At 45.4% G+C, this 24,434-nt stretch overlaps 2 protein-coding genes and 1 long non-coding RNA gene across 4 annotated transcripts in view; 1 reads left to right on the top strand and 2 right to left on the bottom strand.

Annotated features, from left to right (window-relative positions):
- Cog7 (component of oligomeric golgi complex 7) overlaps positions 1-8,177 on the bottom strand; it is a 70,900-nt gene extending 62,723 nt beyond the window's left edge. Inside the window, exons 1-3 of one of the 2 annotated variants that reach the window (XM_087908493.1) lie at positions 7,898-8,177; positions 4,581-4,729; positions 4,051-4,167 (exon numbers count right to left, since the gene is read on the bottom strand). In XM_087908493.1, the coding sequence (XP_087764619.1) occupies positions 4,051-4,167; positions 4,581-4,729; positions 7,898-8,066 (435 nt within the window). In that variant the 5' untranslated portion in view covers positions 8,067-8,177. Of the gene's footprint in view, positions 1-4,050; positions 4,168-4,580; positions 4,730-7,634; positions 7,793-7,897 lie in introns of those variants that run through there. The other variant, XM_087908494.1, reaches the window with a different exon arrangement.
- Positions 8,178-8,236: 59 nt separating this feature from the next.
- LOC146893451 (uncharacterized) lies at positions 8,237-24,085 on the top strand. Its single transcript, XR_015003068.2, has 3 exons — positions 8,237-8,444; positions 8,828-8,916; positions 23,928-24,085. It is a non-coding gene; the product is annotated as an uncharacterized LOC146893451 (long non-coding RNA).
- The window catches only part of Gga2 (golgi associated, gamma adaptin ear containing, ARF binding protein 2), a 36,333-nt gene continuing 28,950 nt past the window's right edge, over positions 17,052-24,434 (bottom strand). The window contains exons 13-17 of the mRNA XM_048460414.3: positions 24,080-24,213; positions 22,161-22,318; positions 20,214-20,383; positions 18,720-18,830; positions 17,052-18,083 (exon numbers count right to left, since the gene is read on the bottom strand). Of these exons, the coding sequence (XP_048316371.1) occupies positions 17,973-18,083; positions 18,720-18,830; positions 20,214-20,383; positions 22,161-22,318; positions 24,080-24,213 (684 nt within the window). The 3' untranslated portion in view covers positions 17,052-17,972. The remainder of the gene's footprint in view (positions 18,084-18,719; positions 18,831-20,213; positions 20,384-22,160; positions 22,319-24,079; positions 24,214-24,434) is intronic.

The following is a 24,434-nucleotide window of genomic DNA, read 5'->3' as shown; positions in this document are numbered from 1 at the left end:
GGAAAGCAAGTGGTGCTGAGCAGATAAGAGCATGAGCTGACAGGAAAGAAAGACGAATAAGGGCTTTTGAAGTTTCTGGCTTAAATGTTTGGGTGAAAAATGACTCCACAGGCCTGGCATGGGGGCCCGCACCAGTAAACCTACCACTTTGGAGGCAAAAACAGGAGAGTCAGGGGTTTGACATAGTTGTCAGTTTTACATCTACTTCAAAAACAAAGCAAACAGTGGGAAAAGCATTTGCTGTACAAACATTAGGTCTTGAGTTTGGAGTCCCAGAACCTACTTAAAAGCCAGATACAATAATACAAGTGTGTGTGATCTCAGTGCCCCAAAGGAAGACAGGAAAAAGAAATAGAAGCTAGGTTTGCCTGAAGTAGTAGCTTGAATAAGAATGCCCCAATAGGCTCATATTTTGAATATTTGGTTCCAAGGTGGTGGACTGTTGGGAAAGATTAGGAGGTGTGGCCTTGTTGGAGGAGGTACGTCACTGGGGGTGGGCTTTGAGGTTTCAAAAGCCCACACCAGACCCAATCTCACTCTCTCTGTCTGCTGCATGTAGATCAGGATGCAAAGCTCTCAGCCACTGCTCCAGCACCATGCCTGACTGCTTTCTGCCATGATGATCATGGACTAACCTATAAAACTGTAAGTAAGCCCCAGTTAAATGCTTTCTTCTATAAGTTATCTCTTCACCGCAATCAAACAGTGACTAAGACACCAACAAAGCAGTGAATACAAGGGAGTCTCTGTCCCAAACAAGGTGGAAGCTGAGGACTACCACCCAGTTATCTCTGACTTCCACACATGTGTGCCATGGCACATGCCTGCACTCACACATGAACAGGCACACACATATACACACATCAAACACACAAACACACAATCAAAGTAAAAAACAAACAAACAAAAAATGGCAAGAGTCAAAAAAGAGTAAATGGATGGTGACTTTGGAGAAAAAAAGCAAAGAATACAGTTTTGAAATTCGTGGGGAATTTAAAAATTAGGATAATTTAAAGGAGGGGGGGAAGACCCAACATAATCCTCAATTTTATGCCAATCCCAGACTCCTAAATGGTGAGGTGCTGAGTGGGAGGATGAAGATTGCCAAAGACAAGAACAACAAAGCAAAGGCTGGGACCAGGAGATCTTGCATAAGCTGCTGGCAAGCAAGTGATTAAGAAGTACAGCATTAAAATGAGTTCCAGAATAGCCAGGAATGTTATACAGAGAAACCCTGTCTCGAAGAAAAAAAAAAGAAGAAGTAGAAGAAGCATTAAACTGGGTGGTGGTGGCCTTTAATCCGAGCACTTGGGAGGTAGAGGCAGATCTCTGTGAGTTCAAGGCCAGCCTGGTCTATAGAGCTAGTTGCTAGTTCCAGGACAGCTAAGGCTATGCAAAGAAACCCTGCCTCAGAAAAAAAAAAACAAAAAACAAAACAAAACAAAGAAGATGAAGAGGTGCTGTGGAAACTCCTTTAAGACACAGACCTACTTTGGACGTGGTCTCATGTACTGTAAAGTAGATGAAAAGTAGCCTCTTTTTCTGTTGGATTCAGTTCTAGTTCCCAGCATACATAGAGGACTACAGATTGTTACTCTTTACTGTGAGTTTATCCCCAAAGAAATGAATCTTTGTTATACTCCATTCCTGGCTATTGTGGAATTCTTTGGTACTACTACAAATTGGCGCCCAACATGGGGCACAAATCTATGCCCCTGAGATTAAGAGTCTCAAACTCTACCGACTGAGGAAGAATTACAGCAGGGGAATGACCAAGCTCAGCAGAGAGTTAAGCAGACAATGTTGGCAAAGAGAACACAGGACACCGTGTCCTGTCAGACACAGCTCACTTAAGACTAACAACCACAGCCCTTCAGAGGGGAAAGCTAGTACCCAGTAACAGAAACCTTAATCTCTTCCAAGCCCATCCCCAGTCTGGACCTGCTGTGTCTGCCCTAGGAAAGGACACAGAACTAATGTGTTCTCATTGTCCTTTCATCAGGGCCTCTGAGAAACCCTTAGACTGGTTGGGCTCCCAACAATAAGGACTTAAAGCTTTCAGCTAACTCACATTAATAATTCACTCTTGAGAAAAATAAAGACTACATTTAAACTCACTTTCCTCTCATATACTTACCAAGAATTTGTAGATTTGCAACTTCCTTCACTACACCTATTAGGCTGAGAAATGGGATGGGAAAGCTCTCCTGGACTTCAAAGATAATGATGGGCATGCAGGAATGGTTCAGTGAGTAAAACGTTTGCTGCCCACACCTACAACAGAAGAGTGCTACCCAGAACCCCAGAAGGAGAAACCAACTCCCAAAAGTTGTCCTCTGATTTCCATCATAATGTGCTTACCAACACACACACACATACATGGACACACACACACCCACACCATATACAAACACATTATTAATAAAGGGAATAAAGGAAAAAAAGAAAGGATAGAGCCAGCAAAATGACTTTCTGGGTAAAGATTCTTGCTGTGCAAGCCTGGAAACCTAAGTTTGATCCCTAGAAATCATGTAAAAGTGACAAGAGAGCCCCAACTCCATAGAGGAGTTGGCTTTTGACCACTATCATGTGCCAAGGCATGTCCTCCACCCTCCCACACACATAAATCACACATATAAACATACAACAACAATAACAGTAAAAATTCCCACAGCTATAATCTGTTGGCTCTAGGAGGGCAGGACTTCAGAACAAACAAAATCAGGAGAGCTGTCTTCACAAAAGCATAGCAACAACAACAAAACTCTCTTTGGGGGGTCTGGAGAGTGGCTTTAATGGTTAAGGGACTAGTTGCTCTTCCAGAGGACCAGGCTCAATTCCTAGTACTCATATGTTGGCTAACAACCACCTGTAACTCCAGTTCCAGGAAATCTGATGCCCTCTTCTGCATCCACAGACACTGCACTTATGTAACATAGTTACATATGCAGACAAAACAAAAATAAAATAAAATAAATCTTTCTTCCTTTCTGTCTCTCTCTTCCTCCCCCCCCCCCCAAGACAGGGTTTCTCTGTGTAGCCGTGACTGTCCTGGAACTTGTTCTGTAGACCAGGCTGGCCTTGAACTCACAGAAAGCTGCCTGCCTCTGCCTCCCAAGCACTGGGATTAAAGGCATGAGCCACCATCATCTGTCTAAAAAAATTTTTTTGATTAAACAAAACTATCTATATTAAGAAAATCCTGCCAGGTGGTGGCAGCACTTGCTTTTAATTTCAGCACTCTGTGCGTTCAAGGCCAGCCTGGTCTACACAAAGAAACCCTGCCTCAAAAAACCAAAAAATAAATACATAAATAAATAAATAAATGGAAACCCCAGCGCTAGAGAGATTGTTAAGGGCACTGGCTGTTCTTCCAGAGGACCAATGCTCTCTTTTGGCCTCTGAGGACACTAGACAAGCACACAGTGCGCAGATATATATGCAGAAAAAAAAAGAAACATATGAAATAAATAAAGACTTTCTTTTTAAAAAAAAACAAAACCCCAACACTTGGAAGACTTCCGTGCTAGGGAGTTTCAGTTTGGGTTACTTGAGACTTTTCTGGGGTAGGGAGACTGTCGAATGAAAAACAAACAAAGTGCAAAGCAGCGCCCACAGCACGGTGCTGGGGGGGGGGGGCGGCATCTGGAGGAGCAGCCTAAAGCTGGCGAGTGTCTACAGGCAAGAGAGAGGTGGGTTACACTATGCTTTGCTTTATAAGGATTCTTCACACCACACCACTTTACTGCCTGCCTGCAGACAGGTTTCAAAGTTCTCCTGTTTGTCACATTTGTAGCCTCTGAGGAGTGAAGTCACTTGCCAGAGCTGCACTCACCCCATCCTGCCTGTGTATGTCCCCTGGACTTCAGTCAAGCAGAAGAGGCAAAATTAAGAGGTGGAAGTGCTAGGGAAGCTTCTTCTGGCCTCCCCCAAGATGACCGAATATTCTGTCTGCCGCTATTGACGTCCTTATGACAAGTGAGATAGCTTTCTCCAAACCCCAAGTTCTCCCCTAAATGCCTGGAACAGTGTGCCCATAAATGAACGTACCTGAGTCTTGAAGGTCTCCTCAATATCAGCACTTAGTGTGCTCCACTTATCAGCTTCCTGGAGAGATTCTGCAGCAAGCTGCATCCTGGACTTCACCTGGTCAATTTCCACTAGTACCTGAAAGAGAAACGGTGTACACAATTCAGTGACAGTGCCCTTTTCTCCACCTTTGCTGACCTAAGTGTGAGTGTTCTTACCCTTCCCCTAATTTACTATTATTATTATTATTATTATTATTACCACCCTCCTGTGTCTGCATGCATGCCAGAAGAGGGTACCAGATCCCATTATTAGACGGTTGTGAGCCATCATGTGGTTGCTGGGAATTGAACTCAGGACCTCTGGATGAGCAGCCAGTGCTCATAACCTCTGAGCCATCTCTCCAGCCTCACCTAGATAATTTGGCTGAGAAAACAAGTTAGGTGGAAAAGCAGCCTGAGAGCCAGATAGTGTTCTGAGTTCTAAATCTCCTGTGAGCTAGAGCGTCTTCTGAACTGTAGAACCCACATCAAAGACAGAAGCCAAAGTACCTGCATCGATTGTGAAGTGTCCTGCTCAAATTTTCTAATGTCCTCTTTGACAAGAATCATTTGTTCTTTCAGAAAAGACGCCTCCTGCTTCAGGGCTTCCACATCACGGAGTACTTTGGGCATGTTCTGAAGGGCCTGGAGACTTGTTTCTGCAGCAAAAATTCAAGAAAGGCACTGTGCACCAGAGGTAGAAACTGGAGCTGGTAGGGTGGGAAATTCCATGTGTGGTGACATAAAGGAAACTTTCCCTGTAACACTACCAATCAGCTTTGAGCATCTGCAGGAAATGCGTGGCAAAACTGGGATCAGAGAGGTGACCTCAGCCAGGACCATGTCCTCAGCAGAATGAAACTGTGTGCTTCAGAAACAACCACTATCAACCTGATCCAAGGCCAACAGAAAGAATGAAGGACACTGGTGTGGTAGCAGGGGCCTGCAGGATTACTGTGAAAAGTGATGCCAGCTTAGGCTACATAGGGAGCTCCAGGTCTGCCTGGATTACAATAGTGAGACGTTGTCTCAAAGAAACAATAAGTGGGGGATGATGGCTCCAAGACTAAGAACAATTACTGCTCTATTAGAGGGTGGACTATGGATGGGGCCTCTACCTCTAGCTCACAGGATCTCGGGGCACCTGCACATGCGCACACATGCACATAAAAAAAATAAATAAATCTTAAACACAACCCAAGAGCTAGAGCTGTAGCTCACTGGCAAGACACTTGTTAAGTATTGTTGAGTTTAGTGTCCATCTGCTTGCCATGGTCTTTTTTCTTGTTCTCGTATTTTTATTTTGTTGGACTTTTTCTGGGATATTTTTCTTCTAATTCCAACCCTTTCAGGAATATACTCAGTTTTCCTAATTACAAGAAGCAATAAAAAGTTTCCTGGGGCTTGGGATTGCAGGCTCCCACTACCACACCTTGTCCTTCATTCTGTCTTGTCGTCTGCTGGTCTTGGGTCAGGTTGCTTGCTCCTCAAGCACACAGTTTGATTCATCACTCTATGGAGGCCATGACCCTGGCTGAGGTCATCTCACTGGCCACTGTTTTCTCACATAGCCCCTGAAACTTTAAAGGACAACCTGGCTTCAACACAGTGGGGAGGAGGAAGTGTATTTATCAAGTGACCTTCAAATATGGTTTCGTTTTTATTTTCCAACGAACCGGTTGAGGACACCTTTAAGAGGTGTTCGTCCAAAATGGGTAGCTGCTATGAGTCTCTACTGACTAGGGACCGTCAGTGATGCTGCAAACGGACACTTTACCCGACAGCATCCGAGATGAGAGACTAGGACTTCTAACCACTAGAGCTTCTAGGTGTCCGGTGTGCTCAGAATCTGGGAAGAGCCTTCAAAGTGGAATGAAGGGCCGGGGACATGCCTGAGCTACCAATGAAAGCCAGCCTGTCTCGTGTTTTCCCTTAATACACAGGTGATCTTTTGGAAATTCATAAGGTGAATGCCAGCTCCATGAGCTGGGGCCACCATACTGATGAACATGAAAACGGAATCATAAACAAAACCCGGGTGCTTTTACTTTTTGGGACCCATGAGGATGGATGCATACAAAATGGCCGAGGCTGCAACAGCCTAGAGGCACGAACGCCACAGTCTCCAGTCATCCTGTGTCCTTAGGAACGTCCTTAGTACATTCCTGCAGCATCTATTCTCTCGTCTGGTTGGTGTGAGGCAGGGCCCAAGATCTGTGTTTCTAACACTTCTGAACACAAGCATGTGGGTCGTGGGAGCCACTGCTCCCACCCCCAGACCGAGGGAAATAGACCCTGGAAGCTGAGCTGCAGCACCACTCAGGCTATGCGGCACTGTGTGGTCGGCACAGTGAAACAGCAAGGAGGGCACTGAGTCATGCCCCTATTTCACTCTCTCTCTCTCATGCCTATCCACACACATTCACTCACTCTCTTTATCACACACCAATAAATAGATGCAATTTTTAAGTTAAAAAACTGCTATAAATCTGCAGGGCATAGCATCACAGGCCTGTAATCCCAGGCACTCAAGATTCTGAGGCAAGATTGCAAATTCAAGGCTTCCTTGGTACATAGAACGAGTTCAAAGCCAGCCTGGGCACCTTAGTTAGACTGTCACAAAATAAGAGTATGCAAGGACCTGGGTTTAATCCACAGCATAACACACACACACACACACACACAGTAAAGGTTTTCATTCAGGATAATCCATCTTCCTCATATTACAATAAATTTGTGCCGGTTCCATATACTGCTAACTACTAGGATTAGTTAACTATTTAATGCTCTTAAGTGCTTCCTTATACCAGAAATGATAGAACATATCTATAATCCCAGGACTCAGGAGTCAAAGGTCACCCACCCTTCACTGTACAGCAAGTTCAAGGCCAGTTATAGGCCACAGGAGACTCCCCAAAGGACTTCAAGATTTATTTTTTTAAAATTACGTTTGCCCATATATAACTACAGGTGTGTCTGTGTGTCAGTTCATGCAGATCCAAGGAGGTCTCTGAAGCCCCTGAACTGGAGCTGCAGGTAGTAGTGAGCCACCTGATGTGGGTGCTGGGAATTAAACTCGGGTCCACTACAAGTGTAGTGTGTGCCCTTAACCACTGAGCCATCATCACTTCAACAGCAAAAGAGGTTTTTGTTTTTTTTGGGGGGGGGGGTTGTTTTTTCAATTTTCCGAGACAGGGTTTCTCTGAAGCTTTGGAGCCTGTCCTGGACACTAGCTCTTGTAGACCAAACTGGTCTCAGTCTCAAAGAGATCCACCTGCCTCTGCCTCCCGAGTGTTGTTATTAAAGGTGTGGGCCAACACCGCCGGGCTTTTTTTTTTTTAAGACAGGTGGGGGACACATATTTGTAATCCCAGAATTAGGGAAGCTGAGGCAGAAGGAGAATCACTGTGAGTTTAAGGTTAGCCTAGACAACACAGACTGTCTCATAAGAAAACAAAGTGTGTGTGTGTGTGTGTGTGTGTGTCTGTGTGTCTGTGTGTCTGTCTGTCTGTCTGTGTCTGTGTGTGCCCGTTCTCATATAACCCAGGATGGCCTCAAACTCACTTTGCAACCGAAGCTAGCCTTGAATTCCTGATTCTCCACCACCACCACCTCCGCAGTGCTAAAATTACAGGCGGCCACCACCAAGTCCAACTTTTTTTTTTTTTTAGATTTCAAAGGAAATGTTATGGCTTCGCCAAAGTGAAACCTGAAGTCCATAATTCAGACTACTTCACGACTCGCTTTCCCACCAAGAGAGAGGCTTGGCCCTGGGCCGGCTCCTGCGGGTGCTCAGGGTCGGGGAGGTGGGCGTCTACGAGGCTCACCCTCCACGGCGTGGTTCACCTCCTGGATGAACAGCTGTAGCTTCATCACCAGGTTGGCTGCGTGGCCGTCCGCCTTGCCCGCCGCACCGTCTTTGGGGCCGGCTCTGAAGGCCGCATTGATCCAGTCCTTCACGTCAAAGTCGTCAGCCAGGAACTTGGAGAAGTCCATGGCGACTCCGAGCTGGCGCCGGGCGACACTGCCTACGGGGCAGCCGCCGGAACCCGCAGCACCGCAACTTGCCGCCCCGTCAGTGCGCACTCCAGGAGGCCAATGTCCCTCGTCGCGAGCCGTACTCCTTCCGGAAGTCAGAGCCCGTTACCATAGCGACTGCCGCGCTGGCGGCTGCGGACCCGGCACTGTCCTAGCAGATAGGACAGTTTCTTTTTCTGTAAATATTTTCCAAGCAGTAAACCAAGTACTTCCTAGAAAACCGTCCCGTGCGTCTGCGCGTAGAAACCCCGACTTCTCCTGAGAACTATCACTGTCCTAGCGTGTGACGAAGAACTGAGGCGGTTGGCAGCTAGGAAGTGGGCTGGCTGTGTAAAGGTACTTGCCTCCATGCCTGAGGAGTTTCCGAGTTCGACCCCCGGCACCCCAAACGGACGGCGAGGACTGACATCCACAAGTTGTCCTCCGACCTCCTGAGCGTACCCTCAACACATGCACACAGGCGTCTAAATAAATAAAATGAAAATTTGAAAAAGAACTCGGCAACCCGGCGTTCTAGCCATATTTGCTTCCTGTTCGTTCCTGAAATACCCGAAAGTGTCTGTCTTTAGACTCCTGAGTAGAGTAGCTGAGATAAACTCAGTGTGTAGCTACGAGTAATGTTGCTACTTTTCCATTCTCACTAATTGCATGCAGCACTTGTTTTTTTGTTTGTTTGTTTGTTTATGTATATAATATTCTGTCTGTGTGTATGTCTGCAGGCCAGAAGAGGGCACCAGACCTCGTTACAGATGGTTGTGAGCCACCATGTGTTTGCCGGGAATTGAACTCAGGACCTTTGGAAGGGCAGGTAATGTTCTTAACCACTGAACCATCTCTCCAGCCCACTGCAGCACTTCTTTTTTAGTTTTATTTTATGTGGATGAGTGTTTTGCCTGCATGTATGTCTGTGAACCACTTGCGTGCCGGGTGCCAGACGAGGATGAAGAATCTCCTGGAAGTGGAGTTTTACAGGTGGTTATGGGTGCTGGGAATCGAACGCAGGATCGACTGCTCTGGAGGAGCAGTCGGTACTCTTAACCGCTGGGCCCTGTCTCCAGCCCTTCCTTCATAATCCTTTAAAATTTCTGTAGAATTGATAATGGTACCCCCTCTTTATTTCTGATTTAATTTTAATAATCTTCAAAAAGCCAGCTCTTCCTTTAAGTTTCCATTTCTTTTTTCCATCAATTTCTTCACTAATCAGTTTCCTTTTTTTCTTCTTTCTCTGAGTCTGTTTGCTTTTGTCTAGAATAGCAAAGTAGAATTTTGTTTTGTTTTTTCAATAGAATTTTTTTTTTTTTTTTGAAGACACGGTCTTATTCTGTAGTCCTTCTAGCCTGGAACTCAAAGGCAGTCCTGACTGAGCCTCCCAAGTGTTGGGATTCCTACCTTGAGCCACCACTCCATGGTCTAGTGTCTATTTCTAATTTAATTTCATGTATTTTGAAAACATACTTGGTATGACTTAAACCGTTCTAGACGTGCAGAGATTTGTTATGGCCTGTGTTAACACTGGTCTGTCATGGGCAGGGTTCTATGTGCATTTGAAAGCGTGTACAGCATGAAGAAGGATGAGATGTTGTGAAAAAAGGATACAGCTAAATATAATAAGCAAAAGAAAACAAAGGTCTGTGTTTTCTCTCACTTTTGAATCTATATTTTATATAAATACCTAAAATCACATCTAATCTGAGAGCAGAACGGGGTATGGAACAAAAAGGGGGGATATTCAGTAGGGAATATACTTAAAGTACTGTTGAAATAAACTGTCTTTATGAAACCCAGCACCATGTATAATGAGCATTCACTATGAAGAGGAGGAAGAAGAACAAATGTCCAGTGGATGTGGTGATGCACGAATGTAATTCCAGCGCTTGGGAGGCAGCAACAGGATTGTTTTTAATTTGAGGTCACTCAGGCCTATACAGCAAGGCCCTGTCTCCTAAAAACCAACTAAAAACAAACCCAACAGCAAAAAAGAAATATCTGCAGACACTGGGCAAGTGTTCTGTATATCTTAATAAGATGGGGTAGTGTTCTTCAAAACTTATGTCCTTGCTCATCTTCTGAGTTGTTCCACCAATTATTCCAAGACTTTAAATCTCCAACTCATTATTGTTAGCCAGGTGCAGTGGCTAACCTTTGATTCCAACACCCAGAAGGAGACGCAAGTTGATCTCTATGAGTTTGAGGCCAGCCCGGTCCACCCTGTAAGTTCCACAGTCAGGGTTGTGTAGACCAACCCCATCTCAAAACCAAAACAGAATGAAATATGTATTGTACTGCCCATTTTTCTTTTCCAGTTGCGTATATTTTTGCTTCAGGTTCTTCATGGCTGTGATATTGGGCATATTGCAGTTGCAATGTATTTCCTACAGTTTTAACCTAATATCATCATCAAATACACCTTTATCTCTATCTAGTAATGTCTTAAAGCCTACTCTTATTTCCTTTTTATTTTGGTTTGGTTCTTGAGACAGGGTTTTTCTGTGTAGCCTTGGCTTTCCTGGAATTCACTCTGTAGCCCAGGCTAGCCTCAAAGCCTATTTTCTAGCTGACCTGGACGAAATTTCTTGAGTATATTTCCCTTATTGTGTGTGTCCACTGATGTCACTGAGGCTCAGGCTATTTTTATCTATTTTTTTTCTTTTAAGACTCATTTGTAATTTCTAAATTATGTGTGTCTCTGTGTAGGTTAAGTCACTTGTGAATCAATATACCCAGGGTTCAGAAAATGACATTGGATCCCTAGAGCTGGAGTTAGAGGCAGCTGTAAGGTGTCCAGTATGAATGCTGGGAACCAAACCTAGATCCTCAAGAAGCAGCATGTGCTCTCAACTGCTGTTATGTTTTGGGTTTGTTTGTTTGGTTTTGGTTTTGGTTTTTCCAGACAGGATTTCTCTGTAGCTTTGGAGCCTGTCCTGTAACTAGCTCTTGTAGACCAGGTTGGTCTCGAACTCACAAAGATCCTCTGCCTCCTGAGTGCTGGGATTAAAGGCATGCACCACCGTGGCCCGGCATAATGTTTTCTTTAAATAGTATTCCACATCCACAAAGCTTTGATCCTTTTGATGGATCCTCGCGTGGGTGGGTATGGTTAGTGCAATCTCTGGGCATGACCGTGAGTGATTCCCCACCCCGCCAAGACAAGGTTTCTCTGTGTAACCGCCCTGACTGTCCTGGAACTCACTCTATAGACCAGGTTGGTCTCGAACTCACAGAGATCCACCTGCTTCTGTCTCCTGAATGCTGGGATTAAAGGCGTGTGCCCACCACGCCGGACTCACAGTAGAATCTTATTGTGTGTGTAAGCATTTGTGTGTATGAAGAAGGGTGTACAGATGCCATGGAGCCTGTGTGGAAGGTGGAAGAATGCCTCAGGTCCTTGCTTCTACCTTGAGATGGGATCTATGTTGTTTTCCACTTTGTACATTAGGTTAAGCAGTTCAAGAACTCCTAGGGATTCTTCTGTCTCAGTTCCCCTTAGCACTGGGATTTCAAAAGCTCCGTCCGGAGTCCAGCTTTTTTTTTTAAGCATTTTTTAAAACTTGTTTTTACTTTATGTGCACTGGTATTTTGTCATGAGTGTCCTGTCCCATGGAATCAGAGTTACAGACAGTTGTGAGCTACCATATGGGTGCTGGGAATTGTCAGATCCTCTGGGAGAGCAATCACTCCTCTTAACTGCTCATCCATCTCTCCAGGACATGGAGTCCAGCTTTTCCATGGGTTCTGGGGGCTTTTTCTTAACACAGGTCCTCACACTTGCACAGCAAGCACTTTTACACCGACATCTCTCCAGTGTGTGTGTGTGTGTGTGTGTACATGGTCTTGTGTTATCCAAACTGGTACTTTTGATCTTCCTGAATCTACCTCTCGACCGTTGAGATTACTCGGTAGACTTGCCCCACCTCACTGGCTTGTTCAAGGAAACATACGGAGAAAAGTGTTAAGCCACTGTGGCTTCCTTCCTGTTTTCCCATTTCTTGTCTCAGATCCTAACTCTAACAAATACAGAGGGCACAGACAGGCTGTGGAGGAATTAACTGGAGAGTGGCAGGCACCACTAGTGAGCTGGCTAAAGAAAACGCTCAGGAGCTGGGCAGTGGTGGCACATGCCTTTAATCCCAGCATTTAAGAGGCAGAAGCAGGAGGGACTCTGTGAGTCCAAGGCCAGCCTGGTCTACAAAGTGAGTTCCAGGACAGCCAGGACTGTTTCACATAGAAACTGTCTCAAAAAAGAAAAAAAAAGAAAGAAAACTCTCAAACTTTTCTGGCCTAAGAATACCAATTGTAACTAGTATTTTGCTGATATCGTTAAAACTTCAAAAATTGTTAACTATGGGACTTGAGAGATGGCTCAGCCGTTGGGAGCACTACCTGCTCTTCCAAAGGTCCTGAGTTCAGTTCTCAGCAACCACATGGTGGCTCACAACCATCTGTAATGAGATCTGGTGCCCTCTTCTAGCCTACGGGCACACATGCATTCAGAATACTGTATGTATATATATATATATATATATATATATATATATATATAATGAATAAATGAATAGAATTGTTTACTAGATTTTAAAAAGTAGATTTAAAAGAAAACATTCTATTTATTGGTAGTGTGTATGTGCCACAGTGTGGTGTGGAAGTCAGAAGACAAGTTGAAGAAGTCACTTCTCTCCTTCTTCCTCATGTATCTGGAATCAAACTTAGGTAGCCAGTGCCTGTACTTCATTTGCTGACACCTGGTGGTCTTTAACTCGATCTTAAACAATGTTACCAATTAAGACTGTAAGGAGCTAGCTGTGGTGGCACACACCTATAATCCCAGACAGAGGCAGGCGGATCTCTGTGAGTTTGAGGCCAGCCTGGTCTACAAGAGCTAGTTCCAGGACAGGCTCCAAAGCTACAGAGAAACCCTGTCTTGAAAAAAAAAAAAAAGAAACCAAACCAAACAAAGAACAAAATGTGAATCTAAAGGCCTACAAACAAGGTGGTGTAGTGGGGAGTGGGGAGCTGTCAGGAATGAGGGGATAGCCGATGCAAGAAAGCAACTGGAAGCTTTTCACAGTTCAGGTGAAGGGAAAGAATGGGCTATCCTTTGGTCTCGGTGGCCAAAACTGTAACAGTACTGTCTCCTAGCTATCTAGTGTCAAACCGACATGCTCAAGTACTCCTGGTTTGTCTCTGAAAAGCAGATGAGGGAACTTCTGTCCTGTGTGTGAGTGTGCACGTGTGCCTATGGAGGCCAGAGACCAACTTCCTGTGCCATTCCTCATGTGCCATCCACCTTGCTTTTTCAGACAAGATCTCTTGCAGGGATTACATTAGGCTGGCTGGCTAAGAAGCCCAGGTCTCTTTGCCAGTATTTTTAATAAAGGCTCTAGGAATCGAACTCAGAGCCTCATTCCTACACAGCAAGCACTTTAACAAGCCAGGGTTTTCACCTTTTGTATTTTTATCATATTTAATACTTGTCTAAACAGTGACATTGAACATAAGAAACACAGCTTTATTTGGTTTAGAAATTTCAGTAAATGGAAACAAACTTGAAAAGAAACCTACTGGAATTCCAAGACCCAGCCATGGCCAGGTATATGAGGAAATTGCTTGGTTTAAAGCTGGAGCCAGGGGATGGGGATGTAGCTTGGCTAGTCTTTATGACAACCTGACACAGCTAAAGTCATTGGCAAGGTGATGTCCCCATAAGATTAGGGTGTCTGCAAATCTGTAGGGCATTTTCCTAATTGGTGATTAATAGGGAAGGTCCCAACCAACTATGGGTGGTGCCATCCCTGGGACAGTGGTCTTGGCTTCTATAAGAAAGTGAAAGACCTGGATAAGTCCAGATCCCCCTAGCAGGAAAAAAATAAAGCCAAAAATCTAAGCAGAGAGGTAAGAATCAGAAATCTAGGATTAGCCGGTTCAGCTTCCAGGAATTAGCTGAAGATAAAGTTAGATTGTAATCTTGAGAATAACCTTGAGGAACAGGGAGTTGCCCCCTTGTGATCATCACTGGTATTTTCGGAATTTTCTGTGACACCCTCCCTACCCCTTTCTGATTACTGGGCTGTGGTTTCTTCCCTTAAAAACCCCTTCTCCTAGCTACTCGGGGGTCAAACTCTTCCCCTGCGTGGGTTATGAGTCTCGGGCCCCAGTGCACTGGTTCCCGTCTTGTCAATTAAACCTCGTGTGATTGCAGCAAGGACGGTCTCTCGTGAGTTACTTGGGGGGGGGGGGGTCGTGTTATCCCCCACACCGGGGATCTTTTTTTTTTTTTAAATATTTATCATGTATACAATATTCTGTCTGCGTGTATGCCTGCGGGCCAGTAGATCTCAATACAGATGGTTGTGAGCCACCATGTGGTTGCTGGGAATTGAACTCAGGACCTTTGGAAGAGCAGGCAATGCTCTTAACCACTGAGCCATCTCTCCAGCCCCCACCAGGGATCTTTCAAAAGCAGGCAGAGCAAGCCATGAGAAGCAAGCCAGTAGGTGAGTCCTGTCTCCATTTCCTGTCCTGATTTCCTTGGACAATGAAGAGAATATGGAATCATAATAAGCAAGCAAAATAAACTATTGCTTTTCCAAGTTTTTTTTGTTTGTTTGTTTTTTAAGATTTATTTATTATGTATACAGTGTTCTGTCTGTATGCTTGCTGGCCAGAAGAGGGCACCAGATCTCATTACAGATGGCTGTGAGTCACCATGTGGTTGCTGGGAATTGAACTCAGGACCTCTGGAAGAGCAGTCAGTGCTCTTAACCTCTGAGCCATCTCTCCACAGCCCTTGTGTTCTTTTTTAAAATTATTTATTTATATATATTTTTAGATAATGAGTACTGTCTGCATCTATGCCTGCATGCCAGAAGAGGGCATCAGATCCCATTATAGATGGTTGTGATGTGGTTGGTGGGAATTAATTGAACTCAGAACCTCTCTCTGGAAGAGCAGTCAGTGCCATTAACCACTGAGCCATCTCTCCAGCCCCTCCCCATAAATTTGATGGCCAACACAACAAAGAAAAATAACCTGCACTTTCTGGTTTTGGTTTTTTGAGACAAGGTTTCTCTGTAGTTTTGGCTATCCTTGAACTTGCTTTATAGACCAGGCTAGTCTTGAACTCACAGATATCTGAGTGCCTCTGCCTTCCAAGTGCTGGGATTAAAGGCATGTGCCACCACTGCCTGGCCCTGCATTTTCATTTAGCAAGAACTTGAAAGCAGTTTTCTCTCACAACTGAAGGAAGATTGCTTGCTAACTTCCTACCACACTATCCAATCTCTCCTTCCTTGGTAACTAGACCCCAATTTTATATTGTGCTGTACTGCATACAAAATTCCTATTTTCAGGGCTGGAGAGATGGTTCAGTAGTTAAGAGCTCTGACTGCTCTTCATGAGGACCTGGGTTCAATTCCCAGCACCCACTTGGCAACTGACAACCGTCTGTAACTCTGTTCCTGGGGATTGAACACCTTCACACCAATGCACATAAAGTTAAATAAATTGTAAGAAAAAAAGCATATTTTCCAGTGTGCTGTGCAGCTAGGTGTGGCCAAATATCTAAATGGGACGTGAAGGGAGACGTCCCATGACGTCACATGACATTGCCAGAAAGCCTTAGGATACATTTCTCCTGTGCTTTCTGTGACTGACGGCACAGAGGCAACGGTGACACTGAAGCAGCATCTGGGGACGTGAGCATAAGGAACATGCCCCTGGGGGATTTAAGGAAAAAACAAAACTTTGGGATGCCTCTAGTTCTGACCTGTTTCTGGTTGCTTCCACACACATGTGTAGACTTTGTATGTCTTGGCTACTATCATGTTTCCTTGAACATGTATGAGTTCCAGGTCAGGCTATACTATAGCACGAGACTCAAAAAACAGTAACAACAAAACAAAAACAAAAAACCAGGTGGGGATCTATCTCAGTTGGCAGAGTGCTTGCCGAGCATGCGCAAGGCCCTGGGTTCCACCTTGTCGAGACTTGGAAACTGGACGTAGTGGTGCACACCTATAATCTGAGCTGAAAGCAGAAGGATTAGAAATTCAAGGTCACCCTCAGCTTACACAGCAAGTCTGAGTCCAGCCTGGGCTACAAGAGCCAGTCAGGTGGTACACACCTTTAATCTCAACATACGGGAGACAGAAGCAGGTGGATCACTGTGAGTATGAGGCCAGTGTTGTGGGAACTCCTTCAGTCTTTAGCTTTGAAGATACCAGCCCACTTTGGGCATGGTGCTATAAATGCAGACAAAAAGCGTGCTTGGCCCTCTTTGCTGCTGGATTCAGTTCCAGTTCCTAGTGCATACAGAGGACTGCAGGTTGCTACCCTTACTGTGAGTTTATTCCCAAATAAATAAACCTTTGTTATACTCCATTCTGGGCTATTATGGAACTCTTTTGGTACAACTTCAGGCCAGCCTGGTCTATATGGTGAATTCCAGGCCAGCCCAGGCTACACAGCGAGATCCTGTCTCAAAAACAAAACAGCAGTCAGAAGCCATCCTAAATCTACTGAAATGATCAAACGTTTTGTGCTATTAATACACACCCAAATAAAATTATTGTTGGTAGATTTCCAACTAGATGAACACAAAAAGATCAAACAGAATGCATTTCAATAGTCATGACTGAGAAAGAACCTTTCAGTTTGAGGCAGAATCTCACAAGACTGGCCCTCACCAGCCGTTTTAGTAAAGTTCAGGGTTCCTCTTTCCACAGATCCAGCCAAGCAGAACTTGCTGAAGCGTGCATGCCAAAAAACCCAGCACACAGTAGGTACTCTCAAAGTATTGGTGGGCTGTAGCTTGAGATAGCAACCCTCTGCTCCGACACCTCAGCTTGTCAGAATGCTGTTCTCCATCATGTCCTCACGTGTCAACAGAAGGCAGTTCCTTCCAGCCTATCACTTTGAAGTGTGCCCCCTATGGACTCAACACCAGGCAAATTTGTACACAGTATTTATTCAATGATGCTTTGTACGGAGTCATCACATGGCTCTCCACCTGTATCACAGTTCCCCACCTTGGACTGTGAGTGTCAAGGGACTGGCCAGCTAGCTGTGATTTACAACAAGGAACACAGGGTCACAATGAAAGAGCTTTGAGATGTTTATGAACAGAAAGAGTGAGGATGACATCGTGGGTCCTGAGTAAGGGCCCAGACAGGCTGCCCAGCCCACAGAACCCAAAGCCCAAGCGAGGCCTCAGAGGGTCCATCTAAGGGAGAATCTAAGGCACTAGTGAAGGACATGATTGGCCCACCGCGTGTGGTCTCCTGGCCTCATGGCAGCTCCTTGCCTGAACCAGTGCAATAAGCATTCCATTTCGGTTTGACTGAACATCTGCAAGCAGCATTCCCTAATGAAAACGAAGACAAGGCCATTCTTGGAAGAGTGTGCCCCAGAAGACACACTCTATCACAAGACCAACCAGGTCCCTTTCTAAGGTCCCTGAGAATAGCAGCCTGGGAGCAACTAAGACTTTCAAAGGCTGACAAGGCACAAAGTGGATGAATGAAAAGATAACAAGACATGGAAAAAAACTTTGGCTTATAAAACTCCAACCCGAGGCAGGGACAACAGTGTCAGCCAACATGCAGAAGCAGGTATGAGTGCAGCAGAGATGATCTCAGAAGTCGTCAGCAGCCCCCACACTGCCCAGATCCCAAGCCCAGCTCTCCCTCCACCCCCGGCACCCCCATAACACACACGCACACGTGCACACACATGATCTACAGAGATTGGCAATCAAGGCCTGACATGAGGAAAGAAGGCTTGGCACTCTGCACTACTTCACAATGAGTCCCGACCAGACGGTGAAAGGAATGCTGGCCTAAGCTTGACCGGAGCATCTCGGTGGAGAAGTTAGGCCGCGCTCAAGACAGCCAGGTCTGGAAAGTCTTTCACTTCTCCAACTTCACTGAACGGCTGCCCACCCTGGTTGAAAGTCAGCTTATACCGCAACCGGATGGGTTCCTGGGACAGAAGAGAGGCGAAGACGTTAGAGATTCAGGCCCACAATAAAAGCCTCCACCCAGCCTAGGAGTCTCCAAGGCACAGCTTACAGCTTATTTATTTATTTATTTATTTATTTATTTACTTACTTATCTATTTATTGAGGCAGGGTCTCACTGTGTAGCCTTGGCTGGCCTGGAACTTGCTGTGTATATCAGGCTGGCCTCTGCCTCTGGAGTGCTGGGGTTACAGGTGTGCACCACCACATGCTTAGTTTATTTACATAATTCCCCTAAATTAAGTCTTCAAGTAACAGATGGCCTGGCTATCCTGGCTTAGTCTCTTTGGAACTGCAAACTCACAGGGAGCCAGGCATGTATCCTGGAAGCCCTGCCTACTTCTGCAGGCCCAAAGGGAAATTCAGAGACCCACAGGAAGACAGGGTGCTTCCTTCAGAGGAGTCTAGGTATGAGTTCACATGTTTACCCCTTGGTTCGCAACTGTGACAGCCCATTACAGATCTTTTAACAAACAAACCCCAAAGCAAAGGAGGCCCCAGGAAGGGCTGGTTCCACCCCTAAACTCAACCTGGAACCACTGACACTCGACAGAAAAGCCTCAATATACTATTCAGGGCCTTGTTTCCCTGGAACATACTTTGTGTGGGTTGTCAAGCAGCAGCATCTGAGATATCACGGCTGGAGGCACCAAGGGACTGAACGCAGGGAGCCTGGAACTGGATGCCGGCTGCAGCTTCACTCGCATTGACTACGGGTGGAAGATTCAACATGTTAATCCAGAAAGCCACAGATCAGGAAGGGCACTCAGGCCAACAGCAACTTGATCTCAAAAGGAGCACCTCAAGACACCCATGTGGTCCCACACAGACATTTCTTATGAGGGGATAGAGGATCCAAAAGTACCTTTCCTTCTGCCCACAGGAATGTGTTTGAAGGTGTGTGATCAACAGTTGGCATCCCAGACAAAGCATAAAACACTAAAGAAAATCTTGGGCTGGGTTCTCAATCTGCCTCTCACCAGCTCTATGTCCGTGGGTACAACACTCAGTTCTGAGCCTTGCCTTGCCAGAGTGTAAAGAGTGACAGGCCCTCTCATGGCCGTTATAGGCTACCGTATGGATGAGAACACACACATAATCTATTTCTATCTTTTCCTGTTTGCTTTGTAGCCTAAAGAGGGCCAGGCGACCCTGGATGATGCTAGTGGCCATATTCATGCTTTATAAAGTCCAGAACAACCCAAAGAGTAAATAGGACCAACTCTCTTCATCTAAGTGAGGTATGGTGGCACATCCCTATACACCCAGCACTCAGGCTGCAGAGTCAGGAAGAAGTTGAGTTTAAGGCCAAGCTTGGCTAAAAGCAAGTTCTAGGCTAGCTTGACCTACACAGTGTGACCCTGTATCAAAAAACAAAACACATCAGGTCATGGTGGTACACACTTTAATCCTAGCAGTTGGGAGACAGAGGCAGGAAGATCTTTGTGAATTGGGGGTCAGCCTGGTCTATATAATGAGTTCCAGACTAGCTACACAGGAAGACCCTGTCTTAAAAAACAAAAGAAACAAAAAAACCCACAAACAAGATTTTGTTTTGTTTTTTGTTTTTCAAGGCAGGATTTCTCTGTGTAGTCCTGGTTGCTCTACAGACCAAGCTGGCCTTGAACTCAGAGATCCACTTGCCTCTGCCTCCAGAGTGCTAGGATTAAAGGTGTATCCCACCACCACCTGGTAGTATTTTTTTTTTAAATATTTTTATGGTTTATTTAACTTTTATGTACATTGGTGTGAAGGTGTCAGATCCCCCAGAACTGGATTTTCAGACAGTTGTGAGCTGCCATGTGGGTACTGGGAATTGAACCCGGGTCCTCTGGAAGAGCAGTTAGTGCTCTAAACCGCTGAGCCATCTCTCCAGCCCCCTGGTAGTATTTTTAAGGAATTAACCTAAAAACTTACCTCAATAGATCCTTATCTGAAGTCAAATATACAGGAATACCCAGCTACGTAGGCCATTAAAATCCCCATTTTATGTGAAGAGTCTGTCCCTTATATCAAACTAACAATGCTCAGTAAGTGTCCAGAAAGGAGTCACTAGTGAAAAGGTCAGAGCTGGCCAGCAGCAGATGACTCACCTTCGGGACAGCCACCTGGAACATGATGTCCCAGACAGGCTGGGTGGCGGTGCTCATCATGGTCAACAGCAGCACCCGCACATCTGGGTGGCCAGGGGCCCCAGTTTGGGAGAAGTGCAGCAGGATTCTGAAGCCGTTGCGGTCATACACGATGATGGGCGGCAAGCGGCCTGGTAGACGGGAATCCACCAGGGGTCAGCACTCATGCTTGACACCTGCTGCCCCCCCATCTCTTCACCTCACCATCTGCATCCCAAATCCTCACAGGACTCCCCTAATCAAAACGGTCTCTTACCACCTGCCCACCCTCATCACCACACCCAGCTTCAAAAAGGAATCTTTTCTTTTTCCATTAAACTCGATCACAACTAAAATCATGTATGTAGGAACACTATAGAAGGCATGGCGTGTCACAAAGAATGAAATTCAAAACAAACCAAAACACTCAGTAAATAGAGTCAGTTGTGGCGGACACCACCTTTAACCCCAGCACTCAGGAGACAAAGGCAGGTACATCTCTGTGAGTTCTAGGACAACCAGAACCACACACTGAGACCCTGCATTAACAACCCCACCACACCCACACCCACACCCACCAGGCTGGATGTGGTGGCACACACAGTTAATCCCAGCACTGTGGGGATTCTCTAAGAAGACAGGCAGAGACATGTGAGTTCTTCGAGTTCAAAGACAAACGAGCTTTACATAGTAAATTCCAGACTTCTAGAACTACATAGTGAGACTCTGTCTCAAAACAAAACAGGAAAAAGAGGGTTAGAGATGAATCTCCATAGGTTCCTGGCCAGCATGCAGGAGGTGTTAGGTTGAATCCCAAAAACCCTGAAAACTGGGTACAATGGCCTACACCTGTAATCCCATAGGAAGATTCAAAGGTTAAGACCATTTTTGGTTATGTAGTTAGTTCTGTGCCAAAATGGAACACATGAAACTATCTATCACAAAATAAAAATGAAGGGATGGAGAGAAGAAGAGAGGAGGGGATTCAAGAAAGTGCAGGATCTTGGGTTTGATACCCAGTACCACACACACACAGACTTCAATAGAATGCCTGCCTCTGGCCAGCTGGTAATGCTGAACGTTACCTTTCTGCTTTAATTTTTCTATGCTTCTGTACACTAAGTATGTTACTCTTGTTTTACACCCATTTTTAAACTTTGTGTTGTAATTATTTTAGATTTATGAAGTTACAAAGGCAAACCAAATGATTCTCATAAATTCATTACCCACCCTCCCCAAATGTTAATACCTTACTTACACAATTATCACAACTAAGAAGTTAACACTGAACATGAAATATTGTTCCAATGAAAACAATAAAACAAAAGCACAAAGAGCGCCTGCTATCGCCAAGTCCAGTTAAAGAACTCCGCCTGGCTACTGGGGTCTCCTGCACGCCAACCTTCCCACACCTTGCCACCACACAGGACTCTGGGCTGTAGAAGAGCAGAGGCCCAGTGCTCAGGTCTGGTTTCTGCTGTCCACACCACCATGCAGGCCACAGTGTGCAGCCTTAGCCGGCAGAGCCTCTGGCTTCCTTTCCCCTGTAACAGGCAAGACCCACTTTTCTGACTGAGCAGCCACAGAGAAGTAGCGTCCTTAGCCAAATTCTTCCTTTCTTTCCATTCTCACCTTTCCCGTCACTTTGGTCACATTAAACCCTTCCCTCCTGAGCTCCAGATGAACAAACATCACGTCCTAACAGATTTCAGCCTCCGCATTGAACCCCACCTGCCAATCCCTTCACAGCTGACACCCCCGACAGAGAAGACTAAGAAAGATGTCCGCTCCAAAGGCTGAAAAGCTCTCCTCACCTCTCCCCCAGCTTCAGACCCAACTTCCCAGTTTGAGGACCATGCCTATCAGTGTGGAGTGTTTTGTCGTTGTTGTTAGGGATCCAACAAAGAAGAAGCAGCACAAACTACTTACTGGGTTTCACAGACTCCAAAGGGACAAACACTTGAGCCAGAGGTGTATTCTGTGAGGCTGGGGAAGAAGCCAATGGTCCAGCCTCCCAGGACCAACCTGGAGAGGCCTTGGTACCTGGTGGCACTTCCTTGGGGATGCTCTTTTGTGGAACATAATTCCTGCAAAGGAAAAAAAAATAATCAAGGACTAACAAAAACTAGAAGAAAACTTCAGAAATCTGTCATTTCTTTTCTTCTTCTGTTTATTTCCCCCTGAATAACAAGAAAACATGTATGCACTAGGTGTTGGTAGCACATACACTTAACCCCAGCACTCAGGAGGTAGAAGCAGGTGGATCTACAGAGTTCGAGGCCAGCCTGATCTATCTATAGAGCAAATTCCAGGACAGGCTCCAAAAGCTATAGAGAAACCCTGTCTCGAAAAACAAAACAAACAAAAGAAAAAAATTTTAAGAGGCTGGAAAGATGGCCTAGTAGTCCAAAGTGCTGCTCGTACAGAGGATGTGAGTTTCCCAGCAGCTCACAGTTCAGCAAGGCATCTGATGCCCTCTTCTGGAACCAGAATACAAACACAGACACTTTTTTAAAAAAGAAAAAAGTGGGACTGGGCATGGTAGCACACACCTTTAACTACAGCACTCAGGAAATAGGGGTAGGGAGCTAGGTAAATTCAGGGACAACCAGGGTTAAACAGTGAGACCCAGGGGATGGGGAGGGCAGTGCTGGAGGGTTGAGTCAGTAATTAGGAGCAACTACTAAGGGCCTAGATTTGGCTCCCAGTAACTACATCAAGGAGAACCCAGCCACTTTTAACTCTAGCTTCAGAGGGTCTAACTCCCTCTAAGGCACTCAAATGCACATGGCATACATATACACAGAAACACATATAAATAAAAATAAACTTTAAAAGAGAGGGGAAAAAAAAAGTCATGCTGGAACACAGTTTCATAAAAATAAGCTACAATAAGGGCTGGAGAGATGGCTCAGAGGTTAAGAGCACTGGCTGCTCTTCCAAAGATCCTGAGTTCAATTCCTAGCAACCACATGGTGGCTCACAGTCATTTGTAATGAGATCTGATGCCTTCTTCTGGCCTGCAGGCACATACACTGTATACATAATAAATAAATCTTGAAAAAAAAAAGCTACAATAATGCATTATCACATATACAGCAAAACAGCAAAAGCAAAGGCATGTATGATGTTATGTGCCTGTTATCACACAGGATGATTTTCAGGCTAGTCTACTATGGTGGGACTTATCTGGTAGCGGGGGAGCTAACAAAGAAAGAATTGGAATCAGGAGTCAAAATAAATCCTCTTTGAAAAAAAGGAAAAAGAACTTGCTGCTGTTTTTAAGGAATGGTATTTAGGACCTACTGTTATTTCTCTAGTTTCATTTAATTTCAAACATAGCAGTCAAGAAAGAAATAGGCATCAGAATTATCAGTCAGACAGCCACAGGGCATATGGGAGCTGGAAGCATTGTACTTGGGAGGCAGAGGTGCAGGAAGCTCAAGGTCATCCTAGCCAATCTAGACCTAAAACTGTCTCTCAAAACAAAAACAGGCCAGCAAGATGGTAACAAAACCCAGAGAGCTAGGTTCAATCCCTGGAACCCACATAAAGGCAAGAAGGAACCACCTCACAAAATTATCCTCTGACTTCATAGGCTCACCACGGCGTGCATGTCCCTACACACCCATCACGCACACATCTGTGCAAATTAAAATTAAACAAAAATGTCTGTCATCCATTTCTTTCTTTCAGACTTTAAACTCTTTCTGGAGCTGTCCAAGTTAGCATGGGGTAAGACAGCAAAGGGGAAGCAGCACCCTGCACTTGCAGTTCACAGAGCATGCCCTTCAGCAGGAGGGGGCTGCGGGAGCTGCAGGCAGAAGCCACCGGCCCTGAACACTCACAGTGGTCCTGGAGATGGCTGTGGCGAGAAGAGATCCATCAAATTCCTCTCCGCAGAAAGGCTCTCGACGGCACCCCCCAGGAGCGTGATGGCAGCAGGTTGCTTCCTGTCTTTACAGCAACTTGGAATGACAACCTGTCAAACCAAGAACGGCTAAAATAAATCTCTATGGGGCAAGAGGAGAAAAACGGCTGAATAGAGAAGACTCCTGCACAGACCTTCAGGAAGCAGAAGCCAGGGCAAGGAAAGAGTTAGGGTGGGAGAGGGAATGATGCCATGCCAGGGAGGTGAGAGGTAAAGCAAACCGTACAGATGGAGAGCTCTGGAGCCAACCCCACAAGATGATCTGAGAAGCC

The sequence above is a fragment of the Myodes glareolus genome, chromosome 7 (genome assembly GCF_982192425.1).
Source record: "Myodes glareolus chromosome 7, mMyoGla1.1, whole genome shotgun sequence".
Lineage (NCBI taxonomy): Eukaryota > Metazoa > Chordata > Mammalia > Rodentia > Cricetidae > Myodes > Myodes glareolus.
Note: the sequence above shows the minus strand (reverse complement) of the source record. Positions and strands in the feature narration are given on the sequence as shown.